This window comes from Natrix helvetica (assembly GCF_964273705.1).
Source record: "Natrix helvetica genome assembly, chromosome: 6".
In the NCBI taxonomy this organism is placed as follows: domain Eukaryota; kingdom Metazoa; phylum Chordata; class Lepidosauria; order Squamata; family Natricidae; genus Natrix; species Natrix helvetica.
The window spans coordinates 64,378,953-64,402,112 of NC_138553.1; the positions used below are offsets into that span (position 1 = coordinate 64,378,953).

Genomic DNA, 23,160 nt, shown 5'->3' on the forward strand with positions numbered 1-23,160 from the left:
AATGACTGCTTTGCTCACAACCAAGTTGTAGATAACAATTGTGTTTGCTAAATAAGGACTACCTCTATACTTATTATTCAGTTCAAATTTCATTCTTGAAATGATTTTTAAAAATTTTAAGTACATTAAGTATTTAAGTACATTACAATGCATTATATATCTGGAAGAGAGCCTAGAAATTTACTTTAAATCTCCACAAGTGAACACATCCTTCCCAAAAAAACCAAACAGGTGAAGCTTTTCCCTTCGCGAAAGGCATTGAGGGATAAAAGACTATTGCTGTCAATATTCATTTTGAAAGATATAATGCATATTTTATATCCCCCAAAGTAGCCATTTGTATGAGGCTAAGAAACAGCCTTGGTATCCTGCCACAAAAGGCCTTTAAATCCATAATTCAAAAATTAATGAAGGGATCGGGGACGTAGTAAGCTCCAACTGCATTCAGCTCTGTGCATTCAACAGAGCAACAAGCAAATAGGCAGGTAATGGCCACGTTTTGCCTAAAAAAGCATAAAACAAGTCTGCACCTTCCCCCACCCCTCTCAATTCCCTAGAAAGTCATGAGGATCATTATGGTGTGTGACAGATTCCAATTTATTTATTTTATTAGTTAGTTAGTTAGTTAGTTAGTTAGTTAGTTAGTTAGTTAGTTAGTCACTCATGTACAGGATAACAGGAATAAGAATAAACATGAACAAGAACACAGGAAATGGGTACAAATAAATGGGAACAGTAGGACAGAGACGTTAGGTACGCTGGTGCACTTACGCACACCCCTACAAAGGCAATGATTCTTTTATGGAATCAAGATTCTACATGTTATCTGCCAATTAAACTTTTTGGCTAATGCTGTATTGTTAAATGTCTCTCTGAACTGCCATGTCTCAAAGTTCTAAAATTTTGCTTTGATGAGCTGCTTTTACAGTGATATTCTTTATAAACTACTTTCATTGGGCTATGTACTACATATACACGCAAATGTGTTTTTCTGTACAGGATTTAGGAGATAAGATACTAATTTCGTAGTTAATTTCGTACATTTCACCAGATGAACCACAGATACTGTAAGTTGTTTGGATCTGCAGGACCAATTTAATTCTAGAATTATTCTATGTGTATTACTTGTTTCTTTTCTCTCCCACTGGTGTGTATTCTGTATGCTTGTATTGTTAATCAAAAACTCTGTAATGGGCTAGACTCAATTGTAGCTATAATAGAGTCTAGAAGGGGGGATAAAGCAGGGTAAAAATGTGAATTAAAATATAGAAGTAAGACGTGACAGAAGGGAGAGATAAAAGCCTGCTTGTAAGACGTGTAAAGAAAAAGAGGAAAATGTCATAAGCCCTAAACCACAGAAGTCCAGTAAAGGTTCCAGTAAAAGTTCTTATGTCAAAAGCCCAAAACCACAGAGTTCAGCCAATGTTTGTACAGAGACACGTAGTCAGTACTTATGGCCCAAGGCAAAAGGAGAAGACAGACAATATCTACTTATAAGGCTTCTTTCCTTAAGATAACCAATAAGAAATGAGTTAAGTGTCTCCGTGTTGCGCTGCTCTTGAGAATGTATAAGAATGTGTGCTTCGATGATGAAGGTTGTTCAGAACTTGCAATACTAGCCATGGACTAGTTTTCTGAACCTGGCTGCCAATAAACTTCTCCTTGAATCCCAAGATGTCTAAGCCCTGTCATTTCCTGCAACAATTCACTGGGAGCAGAGTTTGCCTGCAATACTGCATGTGCCACAATATAGCTGTTTGGATTGTGGGACTGTTTCTATCATAAATAATTCTCTGACTATTTGCATAGCATTTGGGTGTTTAATGCATTTATAGATAGAAGGTAAAGTTTCCCCTGTCCAGTCTTGCCCTATTTGGGGTATGTGTGTGTGTTGCTGATCTCCATTTCTTAGCAGAGTAAGCCAGCATTGTCTGAAGATACTTCTGTGGACACATGGCTAGCATAACTATATGCTGAGGTGCATGAAATGCTGTTATCTTCCCACCAAAGTGCTTTCTTATTTAGCTACTTGCATATCGAACTGCTAGGTTGGCTGAGCTGGGACAAGTAATGGAAGCTTACTCTGTCACATGGCACTTGGGTCTTAATCCTAGGCTGTCAGCTTTAGAAGTGATAAACTCAGCATCTTTAACTGCTGAGCTATTGTGCCTCCTTATTTACAAATAAATGTATATGGAATGATTCAGTGTCATTAGAAGGATGCATATATACTTTTGCATACAAACAATAGTGTGTCCTAGACTAAGAACCAAATGATTTGCGGTGAATAATTAATATAATGTGTAGTGTAGCAAGGAGTAGAGATCTGAAAATGAACAAAAAACAGGTTAGCTGTGTTAAAGGGAAAATAAAGCAGACAATTGCATGTTTTAAATAAATGGAGAAAAAATAAAGCACTCTGATGAAGTTGTATGCCAAAGACTGCTGGAGTCTTTTGCATACACTGGAAAAAAAACACCGGAGAAATTTTAGGATGGGCAAATACATGTAGAAAAGTAATAGCTAGCAAGTGAGCTTTTGATAGAAATGAAATGTTTTTAGAAAGAAGAAAATGGGTATCATCTATCTATCCATCCATCCATCCATCCATCCATCCATCCATCCTGAAAATTGTTTTGCTAATCCTGCATTCTCCAAGTCAACCCCCTCTTTATGAAGGTGTCTTAGAGGGAAGGCAGAAGGACGGTTGGCTTTTCTACTCAAGAAAGAAGAGGGCACAGTCATTGTCTCTAGCTACACAACAACTAAGAAATTGCCCTGTGCCCCAAAACAAGAGGAACAAGAGTATTGTAACTGTGGTCATTGTCATCTTCCAAGGTAGACCAGACAGGAAACACGACCAGATGAGCCAATTCTTCTTTATTGTGGGGCTCTATTAACAGAATATTGCAAGTTTGAAAGCACAAATTTGCCACCATACATTACAACCTGATAACTTGGAAGAGAGGGGAGGCCCTTCTGAGCCAGTTTTTCTGCCCATTATACCACTGTGAGCTATGTCCTCTCTTATCAGACCATTCCCTAGGCAGCTCTCCCTCCATCTGCCAAGATCATTCCCATATACCATTACAGTCATTGGCCAGCATACTCATCTCATCATGAAACACAACATTCAAGAATAAAAAAAAAACACCCAGCTGCTGTGATCCAATCTATATACTAGTAAAATTGGTTGTACTGACCCAGTGGTGGGTTCCGGATTCCATTCCAACCAGTACGGTTGGAACAGCCCCGGCGTCACCCAGTGGGACGTGTGCAGTGCGTGCATGCGTTGTACTTGCCTGCAACACTTTTGCAAGCCTCCACGACGCTCCAGCTGCTCAGTGGAGCGTCGCGCAAAGGCCGTATGAGCAATGCGCATGCACGGAAGTGCCAAAGGCTTAAAGGACAGATAAGGAGCTCGGACGGGTGGGTGGGCCCTCCGGAGCACCGTACCGGAACAGTACATGGTGCTCCAGGCAGGCTCCGGTACGCCCATGGTTTTTCTTTGAAGATGTTTCGCTTCTCACCCAAGAAGCTCTGAAGCTTCTTGGATGAGAAGCAAAACGTCTTCAAAGAAAAAACAGAAACTCCAGTTGCTTCTTGAAAAAGCACCTTTGGGACAGTTACTATAAGTGCAATGTGAAATGTAAAATCACTGTATCACTAAAATCTACAGATAAAACTATACTTAATATTAATATTGTAACTGTAAGAACGATAATAGTGTGATGTAAGGTAAAATGGTATATAAAGGAATGACAGTAACATGAAAGACTAAAAGGGTAAAATATGCAAATTTATAGACACAGTCTTTGTCAGCCTGATAGTTCTGAGAAAAAAGAGAATGAATTCATGCTTTATGTGACATGGAAAAAAAATCAATGTTACTCAAAGAGAAAGCTTTGACAATTTACTAGAGACGAAAGACATCACATTCTTTTCAGACTAATTAATATCCATATATTTGATTTCTATAAAGCCCATCTCAACAACTGACTCTTATTATTATTATCATCTGAAAATTATAATTCTATCTCTCTTTCCATATTCAAACAAGCATTTTTCCACTGAGAATCTTAACCAGAAGACTATATACACATTTGGACTGAATATATTAACGTATTTAAATAATTTTAAATATGTTTAAAATTAGGAATTAAATTAGCTTAATTGTATAGCATTACAAAAATATGTATGTAAGGTGTTATTAAGACAGGATAATTAATTTGTATTTCTATATACACTTTTAGTTGTTTTTTCTCTTTAACTGTAAAACAAAACTATTAAAAAGGGGACAGTTTTGAATTATGTTTTGCAAATCGCTGAGACTCTGATCCACATCACAGCATCTTCTAACTACCCAATTTATATTCATATACTTACTTGTAACATTCTTCAAATACCTTAGATAAATCAGACAATAGTTTCTTTCCTGTTTTGCAACTTTTATCTAAGAACTTCCAAGCAATTCTTTTTTTTAAAAATGTGGCTACACAGCCAGAACTGCATCCTGTAGTATGCACTAACAATTTGAATTATGTTCCTGATTCATGGAAGCATAAATATCCCCTACAGTCACTACATGTAAAATTTGCAATGGAATGGCTAATAATGCAACTATTCTCAAGGAATCATTTATTGAGTTGATTAAAAAAACTAACTTTAAAAAGAGAGGCAGTTTGCTGTAGAAATTAAGGCACCAGATTACAATCTGAGAGTTCTAGTCCTGCTTTAGGGCAAAGCCAACAGTGATTGTAGGCCAGTCAATCTCTTTCATCCCTACTAGAAGTAAATGGCAAATGACTTCTGAAAGACTTGCAAGAAAACTACAAGGATCTATCTAGGCAGGCGCCAGGAGTTAATACTGCCTGGTTGGTGCCAAAATGAAAATGAAAATGAAAACAGGCATCACCTTGGGATTTAGAACATCTCAAAAGCCATTCTTCAAGCTGTCAGTCAAACTTGTGATACAATTTCTGCAGATATCGTAAGAATAATTTGTTTCTGCTTCCTAAATCCCTGACTGTTTTCTTTAAGAAGTAAGAATGCTAACAAGGAAGCCAGGTTTGTTTGGCAATGAATTATATAAGAAGGTTTTATACTCAATGTAAACATTTAATTTTTAAAAAATGATTTGGCACAGTTGGGTAAATAAGAAGACACTGTGCCATGAAGTCAAACTTCCTGGGAACAGAATTCAAGGTCTCTGCATTGGCTGTGTCCTGTTTGTGTGATAAAGTAACATCTTAAGACCTGACTGTTCTGGTTGTTGGTTCCTGCAGCTATGGAACTGAGGACTGCAATATAAAATGCACAAATGTAGAACAGTAACGCTTGAATAATACTAAAATAGAAAAACTTTCCAATGCAAATTTCAAATTCTTCCTCTAATCAGCAGCTATAAACAAGCAACTAGCATTATTACTTTAATTGGTTTTCGTATTATTATTATTATGAGGAGAGGAGGGGGAGGAGGAGGAGGAGGAGGAGGAGGAGGAGGAGGAGGAGGAGGAGGAGGAGGAGGAGGAGAACTACTACTATTACTACTATTATTACTACTACTACTTTATTTTGATCATTGACCAATAAAAGTACAATCAATACAATGGACAAACTATTTCATAACATTAGCAACCATTTGTGGGCAAGGTTTATACACAATGTAGCAAAATTTTGCTATTTATAAAGAAATAAATTTATTTTGATTATGTAATAATAAAAGCTATCAGAGTGCACTGGAAATTTAAATAAAAGAGGGGTAATCAACAGGTGCCAGATGTCCCTGTAGAACTGGCAATAGAAAAGAATATGACCTGTAACTTCTATGGTATCTATATCGCAGGGGCAATAGTGGGTTTCATATGGAGTTTTCTTATATTTCTGTTCGAGACGCAAGTTTTATATTTGTGTACCACCGAGCGATGTGCAATTGTCGCAGCATAAAAACCCAATTAAAAATAATAGCTTCCAATCTGATCTAGGCTATTTCCTATTTTGACCTGTGCTGCTGTTGCTCCAATTTGTGATTGAAATGGTATGTGGGAAGATGTGAGGAAGAAATGCTGCCTAGGGAATGGTGAGATAGGAGAGGGCATAGTCTGCAGCTGGAATGTGGCAGAGCAAGAGGCTTGGGTGGGATTCTTCTTAGCTTTTGGAGCTTTAAATGAGATGGTGGGGAGACTTATACTTTCAGACTTGCAGGATATATAATGTAGCCTTACCAAAAAGTTGAATTAGCTCATCTGGTCGTGGTTCTTACCCGACTTACCTGAGAAAGTTGACAATTAAAGGGCGCCCATCACTAGCCTCTGCCACTGATTTAACTTTGCTTTCCAAGCAATTTCTGTTTCAGACACATGAAGGCAAACACCTGGACGTCCACTTTTGGAGAAGCTGTGGGTTTGTGATACCTTTGAAAATATAGAAATAATATCCACTGCCATTTGCATGTTCACTAAGGCTACAATTCTACTGAACAGAATCTTATTAGAACTGTGATGGCTCCCTCAGGCACCAGCTTGGAAGAGAAGAATTGGCTCTGGAAAGGGCCTAAGGGGAGCACCAAAGGGACATGGAAGGCTCTGTGGCAGAATTGGACAGTCGAGGCGAAGCTATGTGGGAACATTGGGGGAATCTGAGAGAAAGTGGCTGGACAACAGCCAGCTGTACAAGCCAGAGGAGGGGCACAACTGCAGCTGGTCAGCACAGAGAAGGAGGGGTTGCCACCAGATCCCAGGTTGCATAAAGCTAAGCGGAGGGAGGTGCAATAGAGATTGGCAATGCAACTTGCAAGGAGGAAGCCTTGCCCCTCCTAATAAGATGCACGGGTCTGTGCCTATTTACCTCAGCACTTGGAACCGGGTGATTGTCAGAGACAACTGATCCCAATTTGTCCATCTGTGAATGCCAGTGACTCATTGTCTTGAACTTATTGCGACTGTGTTGTCATCATTGTGCTTTGCATCCACTGAAGTCAAGTTGCCTTAGTCTTGCCTTGAACCTGTAGAAGCCGTGTTGCCTTTTTTTGTGCCTTGAACTCATTGAAACTAAGTTGGCTTCACCGTGCCTGGAGTATGAAGAGTTGTGGGTGCTTTCATTAGGCCTTGCAATTGGCAGTTGCTGCCATCCTGAGCAGAGTTCACTAGTTCACTTTGCTGGCATTGCCCCTGTACCTTAGGTGTCGAAGAGACTGTATATTGCCTTTCTCCCATTGCTTTTGCTACATTCAGTCAGAGAAGTTGCTTGATACAGACTGCCCATGCAGAGTTGAGACCTGGGGAATGACTATGAGGTTGGTTGTATGAAATAACAAGCTTAAACCCACTCATACTATGTGTGTGGGAGGGGGGACAGGATTGGGAAAGGATAGGAACATACTTCTCGTCCATCGGTCCATTTCTCTTCACAGATTTTTTTTTGTAAATGAGGCACACTTTTTTTATACATCTTTTAAAAATATTTAATTGCTGCATAATCTACAAACAGATGCAAATGAGATTATCATGTGAAGCAAGCATGAAGAATTGAACTACTATGGAGCGGCTTCCAACTGGCCACTCTAATGATTATGATATCCCAGGACAGCCAATTATGGATTTACTCTTTGTAAAAAAAAAACAAAAAAACACCTTGAATAGATTCAAAATTCTGTGAATGCCCTACTACTACAAAGGCACTATGAGGCAATGTGGCATAAGAAGCAAGAGCAATACATTTTCTGAAAGATTTAACAATCCTCCTTAGCAGGCAGAACATTAATAGGATACCTGATTTCTGGAATGAAAGATTGTTTGCATATTCCCTGCCCAGGCACTGGAAGCAGTGCATCACATAATAGCTATGGAATTGCTTTGTTTTCACCATAGTTAGAAGGGAAAATAAAATGTCTGAGCTATAAACCTTTAAAAAAGAATATCTGTACATGGGACAAATAATATGTAAGGGAGAAGAATGTCTCACTAAGCCGAAGGGAAAATAAAATGTCTGAGCTATAAACCTTTAAAAAAGAATATCTGTACATGGGACAAATAATATGTAAGGGAGAAGAATGTCTCACTATATGCCATCATCCAAATGAGTTAGATAATGGCTGAGGTTCAAGTACCACACAAAGCCACAGTTTCTTTAACAAAGCAAATCACAGGATGATTCAGTGCAATGTATAAAGCCACTTGGGGCTAGTTAACTAGAGATTATGAGAGCAGATACCTGACACTGCCAAAGGGGGCAAAACCAAGGAGGCAAAAACTGGAGTGGCATTTCTATGGAACTATCCATCATAGGACTAGGCTGATACTGAATGTGTCTTTCCTCTTCTAGTGAAAAACAGCCTCCTATATAATAAAATGATTGATGTATACTATAAACAACTGGGAGCTGAAATCCGGACATATCTCACATCTCGTGTCACTCACTGGAGCCTTGGGCATGTCTCTTCTCTTAGAAACTGTGAAAAGCTGGCTATTCTCTCAGGCCCTAATACAAAATATTAGGCGTGCTCTTGCCATTATGTATGTTTTCCTGCAAATATATAATGTTTTTATTTTATTGCTCTGACTATTTATTATGTAAAAGCTCCCAGAATTGTTTATAATAAGGGGTTTCTTTTAATCAAGTAAATTAATGCTTTGCATTCTGTCAGGTCTCAGAAATAACAACCCATAAGTTGTTAATTCCCCAATACAAGCTAAATACAATGTTCATCAATAGAAATAGATCAGCTTATATTCTATTGTATTCGATTTATTAATTCACTGAACCATCTTCCATTTAAGTTGGGCATGATATAATATTAGGCCCTATAATATAACCCTGACTCTCTTTAGAAGGCCAGATCCTGAAGATAAAACTCAAATACTTTGGCCACCTAATGAGAAGGAAGGACTCACTGGAGAAGAGCCTAATGCTGGGAACAATTGAGGGCAAAAGAAGGGGACGACAGAGAATGAGGTGGCTGGATGGAGTCACTGAAGCAGTAGGTGTGAGCTTAAATGGACTCCAGAGGACGGTAGAGGACAGGAAGGCTTGGAGGAACATTGTTCATGGGGTTGCAATGGTTTGGACACGACTTTGCAACTAACAACAACAACATTAGACCAAAGAAGGAGATACTAAAAATACCTAATATAAACTAACTGAAGGAAAAAATAACAATTTGTCACGACAAATAAATTTTCAAATTAACCGGATATTTTGTTCGCAATGTGCTTCCCAAATGAAATAGGAAATAATTAGTTGCAGGAATTAAGTCAGTTGAAATGTGAGTTATTTAAATAAAGCAAATCACTAGCCCAATGCTCTGTGACAACTGCTATTTCAAAACTCAATTTTTCTTGGTAGACCTGTTACTTCCCAATTATGAGCAGAGCTGACCTCATTTGGCATCCAAAGGAAGATAAGTGAATTAACACTCATTGCATTTCAAAACAATTAGCATTAGTTCATTAGCAAACCCTAACTCATAAAATAAAGTGTTGTAGTCCCACAGAAAGCATTTTCAAGCTTTTATCAATCCAGATAGAAAAAGTATTCTGTCAAAAATGTGTTTTATTTTAAGCTGATGCGGGGCTTTCACTTCAATACCTACCAAACATTTCATAAAAGAAAAAAATATATTTAATCACATTAGAAAGCTTTTAGCATGAACCAGCTAGAGGTTGACAGAGGCATTCAACAAATTGCAAGATGGTAAGCATCACCTGAATTGTGAAGAACTGTTGTCTACCTTTCTGAATAGTTGCCTAAAGCTACCATAAGTGGTCTGGATGGTCATAAAATGAACAGAAAGCACTAGAGCATTGCTTCTCAACCTGTGGGTCAGGACCCTTTTGGGGGTCGAACAACCCTTTCACAGGGGTCACCTAAGACCATTGGAAAACACATATTTTTGATGGTCTTAGGAACCGAGACACCAATTTTATGGTTGGGGGTCACCACAACATGAGGAACTGTATTAAAGGGTTGCGGCATTGGGAAAGTTGAGAACCACTGCACTAGAGTCTCTTTGGGATCTTCTATAATTGTACATGGGAAGAACTCTGAGACATAGAAGGAAGAGCTGTGGGCTACACAACTGAAATGTAAAAGGTATCTCACCTCACAGAAACTGAGGGCATGAGAAGCATTTCAGAAGGAATTCTCCCATTTTCTGGAGAATAAAAGGAGAGGAGTAAAGCTCTTGAGATTATGGTAATGTAACCTTACAATAGAAATAGAACTAGTATTCATTGTTGTACTTTTTATCTGGATTACCTTGAAGGGATAATATCAAAGTACTACCTTCTCCTTTCCTTTTATTCTCTGGAAAACTAGGGAGGATCCCTTCCGAAATGTTTCCCATACCCTCCTTCCTTCTGTGGTCCATTACATGCTAGTTGTCCATTCTCTTGCTCTTCCTCTTGTCTCCTAAGGTCATTCCTATATACCATCACAGTTTGTGAGCTGCAGATTTTATCTGTGTAAGTACACAAAATAAACTTGGTATCCAGTTTCTTAATTGGTTGCATGGAGGCAAGACACAACTGAAGGCGAGAGGCATCCCAGGAACACAAGACAGCTTGTACGCCGCCTTGGAACAATCAAGTTGCTCCGTGAGGTAGCATGCATTACTTGTAGTTTCTGGGAAAAACGGAGCCCTGGGAAGGGTAGAGATACATGTAGAAAAGAGTATGTGGCAGCCATAAATAGCCTGGAGAATGATACCTGAATTGAGGAAAGAACTCAATTATTATCAGCAAATTTAACCATAGAGAGAAGGTCAGGCTATTTGTCTTACTGGCAGTTTACACGGCACCAAAAGATATTGCATTATCCTCTGTATTTCACCATCGGTTTGAGGCCGATGGGTAAAGGAGAAACTGAACTTCACGTCTAACAGCATCGAGACTTCACCAACATACCTAAGAATTGTGGCCTTTTCAATAAAGATTATCAAGCAGATCATAGGATCAGAACATGCTGAATAAGCAAATAGTTTCAGATGCAAAAGATAGTTACTACCAGCAATAAAATAAATGCTTTTCTTTAAAAAAAAAACAACGTGCAGACCAGGGCCTTGACACATAATATAATATCTAAAGAACTGTTGAGAATCCTTGTGGAAAGAGGAGTGCAGCAGTCCAATGTGCTTGGTGGCTAAAGGTCTGGCATAATCTCGATCTGTGTTTACTGCAAGGCCACTAACAGTTTATGGGACAGAAGTGGATCATTTTAAACACTCGTAAACAGATTGTTGTAAACATTCCCAATGGCTGACTTATGTAGCAGATACATAATATTTCCTCAGGGACCCCCTGAGAATATTTATTTGAGCCCACATGTCTAAGCAGCAATGCAAAGTTCCAGGCAGCAGTACAGTTTACCAGGTGCAGGATGGTAGCAGAAAGTTAGTGATCTCAGGATATAAAATACTTCGCTTCATAAGGCAGGCATCAGCTTGTTTATTTTCATAAAAATAAAGATATGAAAGTTGAAATGAGAATCAAGTTGTGTTCTGGTTCTATGAGAGAATGCTTCAGATTCCTATAAGAGTTTCAGATTCCTGTGGTGTCCATGCCTACTTCAGTGGGGTGTTCACTTCCTTCAGGAAAGGGTGTCAATGTTAGAAAAATTCTTTGATGACTAAAAGCTCCTTGTTCAGAAAAGATCAGATTTCCGTTCAGAAAGCAAGAACTGCTTACAAAACCATTGTGCAAGGAAGCAGGTGTGTTTACTGACACAATTTTTCCCTTAGTGGGGTGCAATCTATAGGTGTCACTAAATTTAAAAAAAAGGTTGGATGGGATTTGGAGGGCAAAAATGACTGAGATGCAAAATGTCTGTTTGAAGAAAAGAAAAACTTGCTTATTCGCAGAATATCACCTAATAGGTATTGCTTCTTTCTTGATGGAATGTGTCAATAATATATTAAGTGCAGCACAATTAGAACCAAGTGTATAATAAATGTGAGGAATGCTGGGGAAATGCAGGACATAATGAAAGAAGTATGCCTAGCTTTACAGATTTTTGTAGCTTTCTAAGACAAAGAAGACCTCCACTTAAAGAAGAAGTCCTCCATTCAACTTTCTAGACTAGAAGACCTCCAAGGTCCCTTTCAGCTTATTCTATTCTCTAGAGCAGAGTGTCTTCTATCCATGATAACTCTCTACATGATTGAGGATTCAAACATAACAAATTGGCTGGTTCATGGCTAATTATATACAAGTGTACTCTTTGTCATATTTATTCATTTACTTCAACATTTTACATAATTTTTCAGGGCAAAAATCTCCTAGGAGGAATACATAATAGAATTCTAAGCAGCTGTATAAACTATTTAGTATAATTTATTCTTATATAAGTGCCCAAAGACATTGTCAAAATATAAATATCTTAGTTTTGTAGCTGGAACGGTATGTACTTGAAATAAATCTGCTAACAGAGGCCTACGACAAAACATAAACATACTTTATTTATTGTCATCTGAAAGGTAACCCAACCCTTCTTCACTACCACCAACACCCCAGAAAAAAAGAATTAAAAAATGTTGGAGGATTAATAAAAATGGTCTTAGACAGGAACACTCTTCCAAAGGGGTAAGAAGAAGCAACAGATTAAAAACTGAAACAGTGAAACAGTGAACTATGGAGAAAACTGAGAAATTAGTCTATAATTGCATCATATCTTCTTTGTGTTATGCTTAGCACTTGATGCCTTCATGAACATCTATACATAATTTTCTCAGCAATAATATAGGAGTCTGCTATTCTCACCCATTCAGGAGGTTTTTCAATCTTAGCATATAACTTGGGTTTCCAGGTTGGCCTTTCATCCAAGGTACTAATCACACTCTAATCCAAGTTGTATTGAGATTGATTAAGAAGAGATAAGTCTTACCACTTACCTGAGTTTCTATTGCTGCATTCTGTATTGTTTAATAAATTGAATATTGCATTGTATCCAGTTTTATCTTATAGATCGCACTCATTTGAAAAGACAAATATTTCACAGAAGCATTCTTTTCATTATTTTTATCCTATTTTCCAGTTTTGCCATTTGATTACATATGATTCAATTATCCCAAAGAAGTTTTTTTTTTCACGAGAACGCTGGACAACTATGACCTGGGTGACTGAGAATCTCCATAGACATATGATTCAATTAAAAGTCCACTGAAACATTCATGTAAATAGTTTTTTCTTCTATTCAATCAAGTCCGATTCTCACAGACTGGCCAGGCAAGTCCTTGCAGTTTTCTTGACCACTTTCTTCAGAAGTGGTTTGCCATTGCCTCCTTTTCCTAGGGCTGAGGGAAAGTGTCTAGTTCAAGATTGTCAGGGGAAATTTCACCCTGAGCTAATGAGGTCTAGGAATCGATGGCTTTTCCAAACAGCATATCCACAAGAAGCGAAAAATAAAATAAAACCCGAGAACATGTTCTAATGAAAACAAACTTTAATACAAAAATAAGAAAATTGAAATAAAACAAATCTATCTAATTGTTACATTTTGGCAAGAACAAATGTTGTCCGCCTTCTTGAAGACGAACAAAGATCAAAAGGAAAGAAGTCTCTGGAATGTGTGATGAGCAGGCGCAGTACATCATTGCTGATAAGACCTATGACCTGCGCAGTAACTCTTTCAGTTCAGCTAGCAAACAATTAACGCAGTGACAAAGATCACCCAACTGATTTTGTGCCTAAGGTGGGTCTAGAACTCAATAGTTTTCCAATTTCTAGCCTGATACCTTAGCCACACACCACATTCTCATAAATATATTACCAAGCAATGAACAACTGAAGAAAATATAAATAGAAGATTTTAGCCAGCCTCTAGATCCCCTGCCTTAGAAAGAAGACTTCATAAAAATGAAAGGGTAATTTTGGCTACGAAAAATTAAAACTAGTTTTAGCTAACTAGGAAAGAAAAAGGTCAATGCTGTATAATAAAAGTGTTTTTGGCAAGAGAGATAGCACAAGATCAGCAACATTCAACATTCAACATTCTAATCCATACTTCTATCAATTTCAATGTTCCATTTTGACACAAATCCATTAAGGCTTATCAAGATCTTGATGACATCCAGCTCTCTATTTTTACTGAATCAGGATAGTCTGCGAAGGTGTCCGAAAGCTATTTTGGAACACTGATGGGCTGAGTGAGTGTCAGTAAATTTAAGCTATTGATTAGTGGTTTTTAGTTAGGAATTGGGAAAATGCTTTATTCTGGATGAAGCTGCAATCCCACTGAAGTAAAACATCCAGAACTTGTCCTTCTGTAGTCAAAGCTGTAAACTAAAGGCAGATGCTTCTTCAATGTCTAATTGCAGTGTTAGCTCTTATTTTTGCAGTATGGCAATACCCTAGCTTCAGTTATTCCCATTCTAATAGCTCCCAAATGGAATATTACAGGGCATCCCCTGGATATAACTCCCAAAGAAATCAAACCAGTTGCCAATCTGTTATGAAGTGGAATCCTAATCTCAACATCAATCATGAAAGCATTGCTTTAACAATACATTACTGCAAAATTTATATTCTAGAATAAATTATATTCTAGTTCAGCAGTGTTAAACTCAAGGCCCGGGGGTCAAATCTGGTCCGCGGGGGGCTTGGATCTGGTCCATGGGCCCACCCTGGAAGGTCCAGCCCATGCGGCCATCCTGAGCTCCTTTTTTTGGTGGCAGAGGGCAGCAGGAGGTCATCGCAGCCAAAGTCAGAGCTCGGGAGGGCTGTTGTAGCCAAAAACGGAGCCCGGAAGGGCCTTTGTGGCCAAAAACAGAGCCTCAATGAGTGACATCAAGCTGGCCACCCACACTCTGGCCATGCCTCCATGCCTTGCAAAGGTCACAACACAACCCTGATGTGGCCCTCAATGAAATCTAGTTCTGACACCCTTGTCCTAGTATATATGACTAGAAATGACAAGGAGACCAGTTCAAATATGGCCTTTCCAATCCCAGTCAACATGTGCACTGAAATCCAATCTTGGAGTTTCTTCACCAATCAATTATGGTCAGTGCTATCTCTGATCAGAACACCCTGGAGAAAAAGTTCACAGGTTTCACAACACATCTTCGGTGTTATTATGGTTTGAATGTGCATCTTGAATAGACACTGCACTTGTGCAAATCACTCCCATCTTGTGCAAATCATGCAGTTGTTCTGTATTCAGGATTGAAGAAGGAAATAGACAACCATATCAGATATCCATCAGAAATGTCACATATAATTTAAAAAAATGTCCCCATGTCCAAAAGTCAAAACTAGGGTTTCTCAACCTTTGAATTTTGAGATCTGTGGACTTTAATTCCCAGAATTCTCAGCGAACAATTCTGGGAATTGAAGTTTATACATCTTAAAATTCCCAAGGATGAGAAATACTTGTCTAAATATTCTACACCCCAAAATTGTTTCTGCAGATTTCAAACCTGTATTGTGCCAAGGAAAAAGGTGGTGTCAAGATAGAAATGCCTTCTCTTATGACACAGCCACCTCTTTTATCATTCAAGGAGTCTAGGTCAGACCTCAATTCCAGCACTAGAAATTGAAATACAGTGCTGATACTCCAACAGAAGGTCAAATCATTATCAGGCCAGCTATACTCTGATGTTGGTTTAAAAAAAATTAAGGATGCCATGATCAATTGCTCACCTAATCGGAAGTGAAATTAAAAAAAACTATTTTCATATCTGTGGACAAACATTACAGATGGACCAAGGATCACCTTTCAACTTTAAGCAAAACTGAACATTTATAATATTGGGAAAAGACTGAAGGATTAGAAATGCTTCAATATTACACACACACACACACACCATAGGTAATATATCACTTCTAATATAGCTATGCACTAGATCATTTTATATTAAAGTAATCAGCATGTTGCAGAAGAACAAAAGGCTCCTATGAGAGCTGAATTAGTAGATCCTCTGCAGTTCTGACTTTTGACAGTTGTTAGGCAAATCCTAAAATTGCAGTGTTCCATAGTCATGTGACCACCATTTTCAATGTCCTGCCGGCTTCCCCACTGACTTTGCTTGTCAGAAGTGGCAGTGAAGATCACAAATGGCAGTCCTGTGATGGCAGGATATTGCTACATTGTAATTGCAGTCCAGCTGTCAAGCATCCAAATTTTGACAACTTGACAGCAGGGATGCTGTGAAGGCTGCAACTATCGGGATCTGTCATGTCCCCCTCATTTAGTGTTATTGTAAGTTCAAACAGTCGCTGTATAAGTGACCATTCAATGAGGAAAACCTGTGTGTGTGTGTGTGCATCCCAAAGCTGCTATCAAGTGTTTTATATAACAGCTCGATGGTAGTTTTGTGTGGGGTGTTGTGTTTGCAGACCTCAGACCGCATATGGCATTTGGAGTAATTGAAAAGTGTGTGTGTGTGTGTGTGTGTGTGTGTGTGTTAGGGTGGATCTGATTTAAATCAAGTCCATTTAAATCACAATTTAAATCACTAGTAATAAGGCTTAATTTAAATCAATTCGATCTAAATCATAATTTTTAAAGAGCAACCGTCATCTCTGCTACTCTTCTGACCCGCTGTTGACTCTCTGACAGTCCCAATGTTGCAGAATATACAGCCTCATGCTACATAACTAAGCTCCATTTCATGCTGAATAAACTATTTATGTATCTTAAATAGAAATCTATCTTTAGATAGATTTTACTCCAAAAGCATTTTATTAAAATAAGTTTGATTAAAAAATAATTTTATTGAATTTTTTTAGAATAGTTTTTTGTGTACACACACGCACACACAAACACATTCAAAGCTGTTTAAATCAATGTTTCTCATTTAACAACTGCAGGAGCATTATGCCCTCCTGGAAGACTGCTGGTTAGCTATTTGATTAATTCCAAGCTACTCTGTTAATTCAAAATACATAATATCAATAGGCTTTGCATTCACAAAACAGATCTAAGATTTTTTTTTCTTTGATACTAGCAAGCAATATCTGCTTCATTCACTATTTGAGCCACAGTCTCTCTTCCCCATTATATCTCCCCATCCCATCAGATCTGGCAGAAGAGGCATGCTATGAATTTCATCTGCTAGGGAACTACACTTGGCAAGTCTACAAGGCAGGCCTTCTATGCCGCCTTATGGAATATCTCCTTACCCCACTTCCTCAATGTTAGGTCGATCTCTTTTGTTTTTCTGCAAGACCCCTAAAACCTGGTGATGTCATCAGGCTTGGAGACCTTTAAGAATGAGCAAGAGGTATTGAAGTAGTTCCATCATTGTTAACATCTGTTTCCTCTCTTGGCCTTTGTGATTTTTTAAAGTACTAATTGTTTTTATACGTTAACTGTCTTATAGTCTTGTATGCCACACAGAGTAATTCTTTTGAGAGATTAACATGTAAATAAATGTGATGATTAAATAATGTGGCTATCTATCCTTGCAAAAGATCTGGATTCCAGTAAGGCTACGATAGTGCTCAAAGCCCTTTCAGTGAACCTGCACCTGAAATAACAGAAAAGAGTTTGAATTGTTCTGAGAAAATAGGTTCTGAAGAATATAAATATATACATCCCTATACTAACATTTAAGCAAGATTTTAACTGAACAATTAGTTTCAGTTAATAGATACAATTTCATTGCAAGACAAATATTAATGTAGCCAGGACAAATATAAGTGCCCAAGGCTATTAAATTCGAGCTCATTAATTAGGGAATATAAAAGCCATTGTTCCTGAATTACAGGTATTATTGATTCTGAGCTAAAGTGTCGAAGTTTTTTCACCCAACAAGATGAGAGCTTAAATTACTTTGACAATGAAATTGCATTATTTGATTTATTACACCACTGACTAACAAAGTCTGTTTTTTAAAATAACTGGAAATCTTGAAACAATTAAATAAAACTTAAAAAGCAAATTGAAAAACCAAGTCAAATTTATTCTTAAAATTAGAACTTAAAATCAGCAGTTTAAAAGCCCATACTGGGTTTAATGGCTTAAAGAAAAAGAAAAATCAAATTGAGATGTCACATCATTCATCTCTGCAGGGAGTCTACTGCAAAGAGCTACAGCAGCAACACAAAAAAACTCAGTCACAGTCACCATCAGATATGCTCCAGCATACACAAACCTCTTGAGATGATCACAGTCAATGTGCAAGTTTCGGAGAGAAGGAAGCATTCTCAAATAGCCTGGGTTTAAGCCAGGTTTCCCTCTACAAGTAACGATCAGCATTTTGTATTTTGCCAAGAAAGGAATTGATAGCCAATGTAAAGCTTTAAGCACTAGCCTTATTGGCCTCTCTGGCTTCTTCCTGAGACCAATCTGGCTGTCAAGTTTTGTTTCAACTGAAATTTCCAGACCAGAAACAAAGACAGCCTTCAGCAGAGCATGCGTCAATAATCAAGCCTGGAGATTATTAGTGCGCATACCACTTTGGGGGTTATCTTCTTCTAAAAATGTTCATTTTATTTTTGTCATTCTCTGTTTCCTTAGATTAATTTTACTTGACATGAAATAAAGAATTTGATATTGGTTTAGAATCAAAGATTGGCAGCGCTTAAAAAATGATACCTGGGCAGAATTTGACCGCTGGAAAGATCTATTTAGAACATACGGGGTAATTTTGATATGTTCATAACACAGTCCAAAGGCTAGAGAAAGATTACTTTTATGAACTTTAAAACAACCTTACAATGTTGGGACTACAATTTATAGATTTCTCCACTCATCTAGCACAGCACCCTCTCTTACGCGAAGTCCCTTTTTCACATTGTCTAGCTTGTCTGGTGGCATCTGCCCAAACTTGTTTATATAGCAGGCCCTCTCTCTGAGATACCAGAGAAGGAATGGCAGGTGTATGTAAAGTATACAGAGTGAACGATCAATCTAAACATAATGTTTCTAAGTTCATTTCTTCATGCCCTCCCCCTGCCCTGCACAACCTCACCTGCTGCTATGGTGGGATTTAGCTTCTGAAAAGCAAGAAGAATTCAATTTACTTTGAGGAAATGAAATGGAAGGTAACACAAAGACAACCGAATTTACATTAGAGTTTGAAAATTATGTTGCTGTTCCAAAGTTTTGAAGGACACACTAGTTGCTGTTCAGGGAATAATAAAATAGCAGAATATTGAGAGAGGCAGAGGGAAAGAGAAGGAGAGGGAGAGAACCCTTTTACTGTGGCTATCAAGAAATTCACCATCTTGAAGATTTTTTTCTTCTAAATTCTTCCCCATATATGAATTTTGTTCCATTACAGTACAAAGTTTTACTGATCAAATGTTTCACAGGGTATCCAAACTAAACAAGTGACTATTGCTCTAAACAGTACTGTTCCATTGCTTTGGCCCAATAGAAGACAAATACCGTGTTCACTACAAAGAATTGCTTCAAGAAAAATGAGAAAAAGCAGGGAGGAGAAAGGAATTCCGAGCAATTAGGAATTCCGTGCAAAAAAAAAAAAAAAGGACTGAGTTATTCCAGTCAATGCCACTTTGAGATGTGGCTATGCCAAATGAAAGCTACTACTCTTAGATTACGGATTTTCGCCACAATTTACTTTAGGGAAAACTCTATTCCAAGAAGGTTGAACCAACTGCCTCTCAATCCTGATTGTTAACTCAAGTAGGGGTCTCCAACCTTGGCCACTTTAAGCCTGGAGAACTTCAACTCCCAGAATTCCCTGGCTGGGAGTTCTGGGAGTTGAACTCCTCCAGGCTTAAAGTGGCCACTGAACTACAGCATGGTCTCTACTATTGCAGTCTTTACCACGATTGCATTCAGCCAGCATATTGTACTTTTTGGAGCTTCCCTACTTCATACCAAACAGGAACCTTGTGTTATTTTTTTCTCAAAAAGCCTCTGCACTCAATCCTGGTCCTGTCAACCGAGCTCATGGGACTTACTGCCAAACATGTAAGATTATTCTGGAAAGAGCTTGTTTATCCCCCAAACAACCGCGACTGACAGGAACTGCCTTAGCCTGGGTTCTTTTGCAAACGCGGCGACATCTGGCTTACTTAAGTAATCAAGAGCAACTCAACCTGTTGCGGGAAGCAAGAAAAAGAAACAATGCCGTCCGCCAGCGGAGAGCCTGATTTTTACTTTCCTCCGCTTCCTCAGGAGCCAGGGACCCCCGGATTAAAAAAAAAGCCTATTTGTTTGGACCAAGGAAACGGATTTGGCGACAGGACGAGTGGAAGAGATCCTGCGTCGGACGGCAATCCCCGGATCCAGCCACCCTAGAAGTTCCTGAAAATAAAATTCTTCCGGACTCGCCGTTAACAAACTGCACCTGCCCTCTTCTCCCCCGCCATCCCCCCCCCCGGATCAGGAATCCGACGCAACAATCGACACAAACCAGCCTTCACCGGTCAGCTACCGGCTGCCTTTCCTTCCCCCACCCCCCCAAACCCTAGGTGGAAACGATCGTAAGTGATCTTGCAGGGACAAAGCCAATGGGACGCAAAACCAGCTGCGGAGAAGAGAGGAGGGGGGCAAGGCTGGCAAGGCTGACCTTCTGCTGCCGCCGGGCCATGTCTGTCGGCTGCTTGGCGTTAAACGGATAGGCGATGCACCTGACGATGAAGACGTAAAGCTGCAGCCGGAGCCGCTTCTCCCTCTCCTCTCTCTGCAGCCGCTCCTGCTCTTCTCTGCCTTCGCTCCGCAGCGATGGGCTGGGGCTCACCGACCGGGTCGCCGCGCCGCCGCCGCTGCCCTGGCGCCCGGCATCCCGGCTGGGAGCCGGGAGGGCTCGCGGGGAGCTGTTCGAAGGGCCGCTCCCGCCGGACACCCCCAGCAGGTCCCGCCTCTCTTCCTCCAGCACCTCGTCGGACTCTTCCTCGCTGGAGGACGGGTCGAGCATGGTGCCCGGGCGGAGCGCACCTTTGGCAGGACGAAAAAGAAGAGCTGACGCGCCCTGGAGCCAAAGCAGCGGACACCTTTCCGGACACGTCGAGCTTCCACGCCCGACTATTTCCTACCAGGCAGCCAGCAGCGGCGCCGAAAGAGAAAGGCGGAGTTTGCGAAAGGGGTCGAGCTTGGGGACAGCTCCGACCGGGTCCTATCAGCGGCCGGCCCGGCCCGTCGCTACTTCCCTCAGAGGCCGGGAGGGAAGCTCAGCTCCGCCCAGCGGAGAGCAGCGCGCGACTCACAGGTGGGAAACCTGTGGCGCCCACAACAAGCAACACGTGGAACGGAATGCTAATCGCGCTTCTCCATTCGCGGTCGGCGCTCTGTCCGCCCTTCTGGCCTTCTGGCGGCCGCCCCAGCGCCGGGAGAGCGTCCTGTGCCTCCTCGCTGCTTTCTCTCTGGGCGAACGGAGGGGCCGGAGCTGGGACCGCCAATGAAAAGATCTTGAAGCTGGAAGATAAGCCAGGCGATCCTGTGAAGCGAGCTGGATCCGACAACTGCGTAAGGCAGGAGCGCCGGTTTTGTAGAGCCCCCAGCCTTGGCAAGACCGGGCATCGAGTGAGAGGGCTGGCGCCTCTGCGGCACCGTTTTCGGCTTTGACGTCTGAACGGCACTCACCGCCTCCTTAGCCCAAAACCAACCTCAGTTGCTTTGTTTAGGGCCCCTCAGTACCTCCCGTTACAGCTTGGCTGCCTTTTAATTAATTAGTTTATTTCTAGTGGGACATTGTAGACAAAAGCCTTTCTCCATCACACAGGACCCTCTCCCGGTAGGCTGCTTGTTTATTGAGCAGATACAGCTAGATACACTGTCTTTTCGATAGTGGTTTCACTGGAGTTCATTCCTTAGCCTGAATTGAGTTTAGGATTGTAGGAAAAAGAGGTTTGCTAGATCTGTGTGTTCATTTTACAGCATCTCTCTCTCTCTATGTCCTCGGTGCACTGTGAATAGAGGTGACAAAGGGTCACAGAATTCATTCCATATTTCTGAGCCATGAAATAAAACGATGCTAGTTCTTTGCAAAGCTCAGAAACAGAAAATAGGGATTTTGAATCTTCTGGGCAGTTAGGACATTCCACCACCAGTGAAATTCAGAATCCCAGTTCTGCAGCCTAACCAATCCCACCATTTGTTATGCTTTCACATTTAATTCAAGAGCTTCCATTCTTTCCCAGTGAAAAAAACATCAGAGCAATATTAAAATAATATAAAAATGTATCAACACTGATTGTCCTTTGCTGATTCAGTGCCATCTCCCATAAGGATTTGCCTTATTCACTATACAAAATAGTGGAAAGAAGATGTGCTCTTTTTACATCTACATTGCAAAATAAGATGACCAAAGTCTTTATGTCTGGGATGATCTTGTTAGAAGCATCCATAATTTCCATAGGCCTGGAAAAATACCTGATTATATTATTAATACCAGATAAAATCTGTTTATATCATAGTAGGAGGATAGCACCCAGGTAATAGAAGATGACTTAAAAACAAAAATATGAAAAGTATTCAAGCATTTGAATTAGAGATTACCTTCTTATCTATATATCACTAAAACTCTTGTCATGACATTTACCTAGGCGAAATGGTGCATCATATGGCAACAGTTTTTGAGTCATGTTACTACAAATAGGCTAACTTATACAAAGTGTCCCAAATCTCTGTCCTGAGAGAGTGAAATTAAAGACATTGTGACTGCTTTAGTGCAGCTGGCTGTTGTCACATGATCTTCATTTTCAACATTCCATTACAGTTTCCCAGCCAGTTTCACAATCCCTTGCTCCAGTTCCCTCACCCAGGAGCAGCCATTTATCTACTTGCTGGGAAGGGAGGGGAGGGAGGGAGGGACATTATTGATATGCCCTGCCAGCTTCCCACAAGCAAACTTAATGGGAAAGCTGGCAGGAAGTTGGAAGTTGTTCCTGTTCCTACTGCTTTTTTGGCCAATTGTCATTCTATTTCTCTGTTTAGGTAAAGAAATGTCTCTGTAATGATGACCCAACAGGACACAGGTTGTCTAGTTGTTAAGAAAACAACTTGGAGATTTGACCTCAAACAGATCAGTCTGTAACAAAATAAGAGATAGTGGCAATTATCCCTCTATCCAAAGGAGAATCACTTCTAGCCTGCTACATTGCAGATATTTGAGAAATAAGAATTTCAACCTCAGTTTAAATAAAGTTCATGTAAAACAGTCACTGAAAAATGTAATGTATGGCATTACATTACAGATGAGGAGTAATCATTCCTAAAGTTGGACAGTGATCCAACATCTTTCTCATGGCAAAG

General features: G+C 39.8%; 1 protein-coding gene across 13 annotated transcripts in view; it reads right to left on the reverse strand.

Annotated features, from left to right (window-relative positions):
• Positions 1 to 20,986, reverse strand: part of CADPS2 (calcium dependent secretion activator 2) — a 364,417-nt gene extending 343,431 nt beyond the window's left edge. For 6 of the 13 annotated variants that reach the window (XM_081957016.1, XM_081957023.1, XM_081957020.1 and 3 more), the window contains exon 1: positions 20,477 to 20,986. In XM_081957016.1, coding sequence (XP_081813142.1) covers positions 20,477 to 20,824 — 348 coding nt within the window. In that variant the 5' untranslated portion in view covers positions 20,825 to 20,986. The remainder of the gene's footprint in view (positions 1 to 20,476) is intronic. The other 7 variants (XM_081957018.1, XM_081957026.1, XM_081957024.1 and 4 more) reach the window with 2 other exon arrangements.
• Positions 20,987 to 23,160: the final 2,174 nt, after the last annotated feature.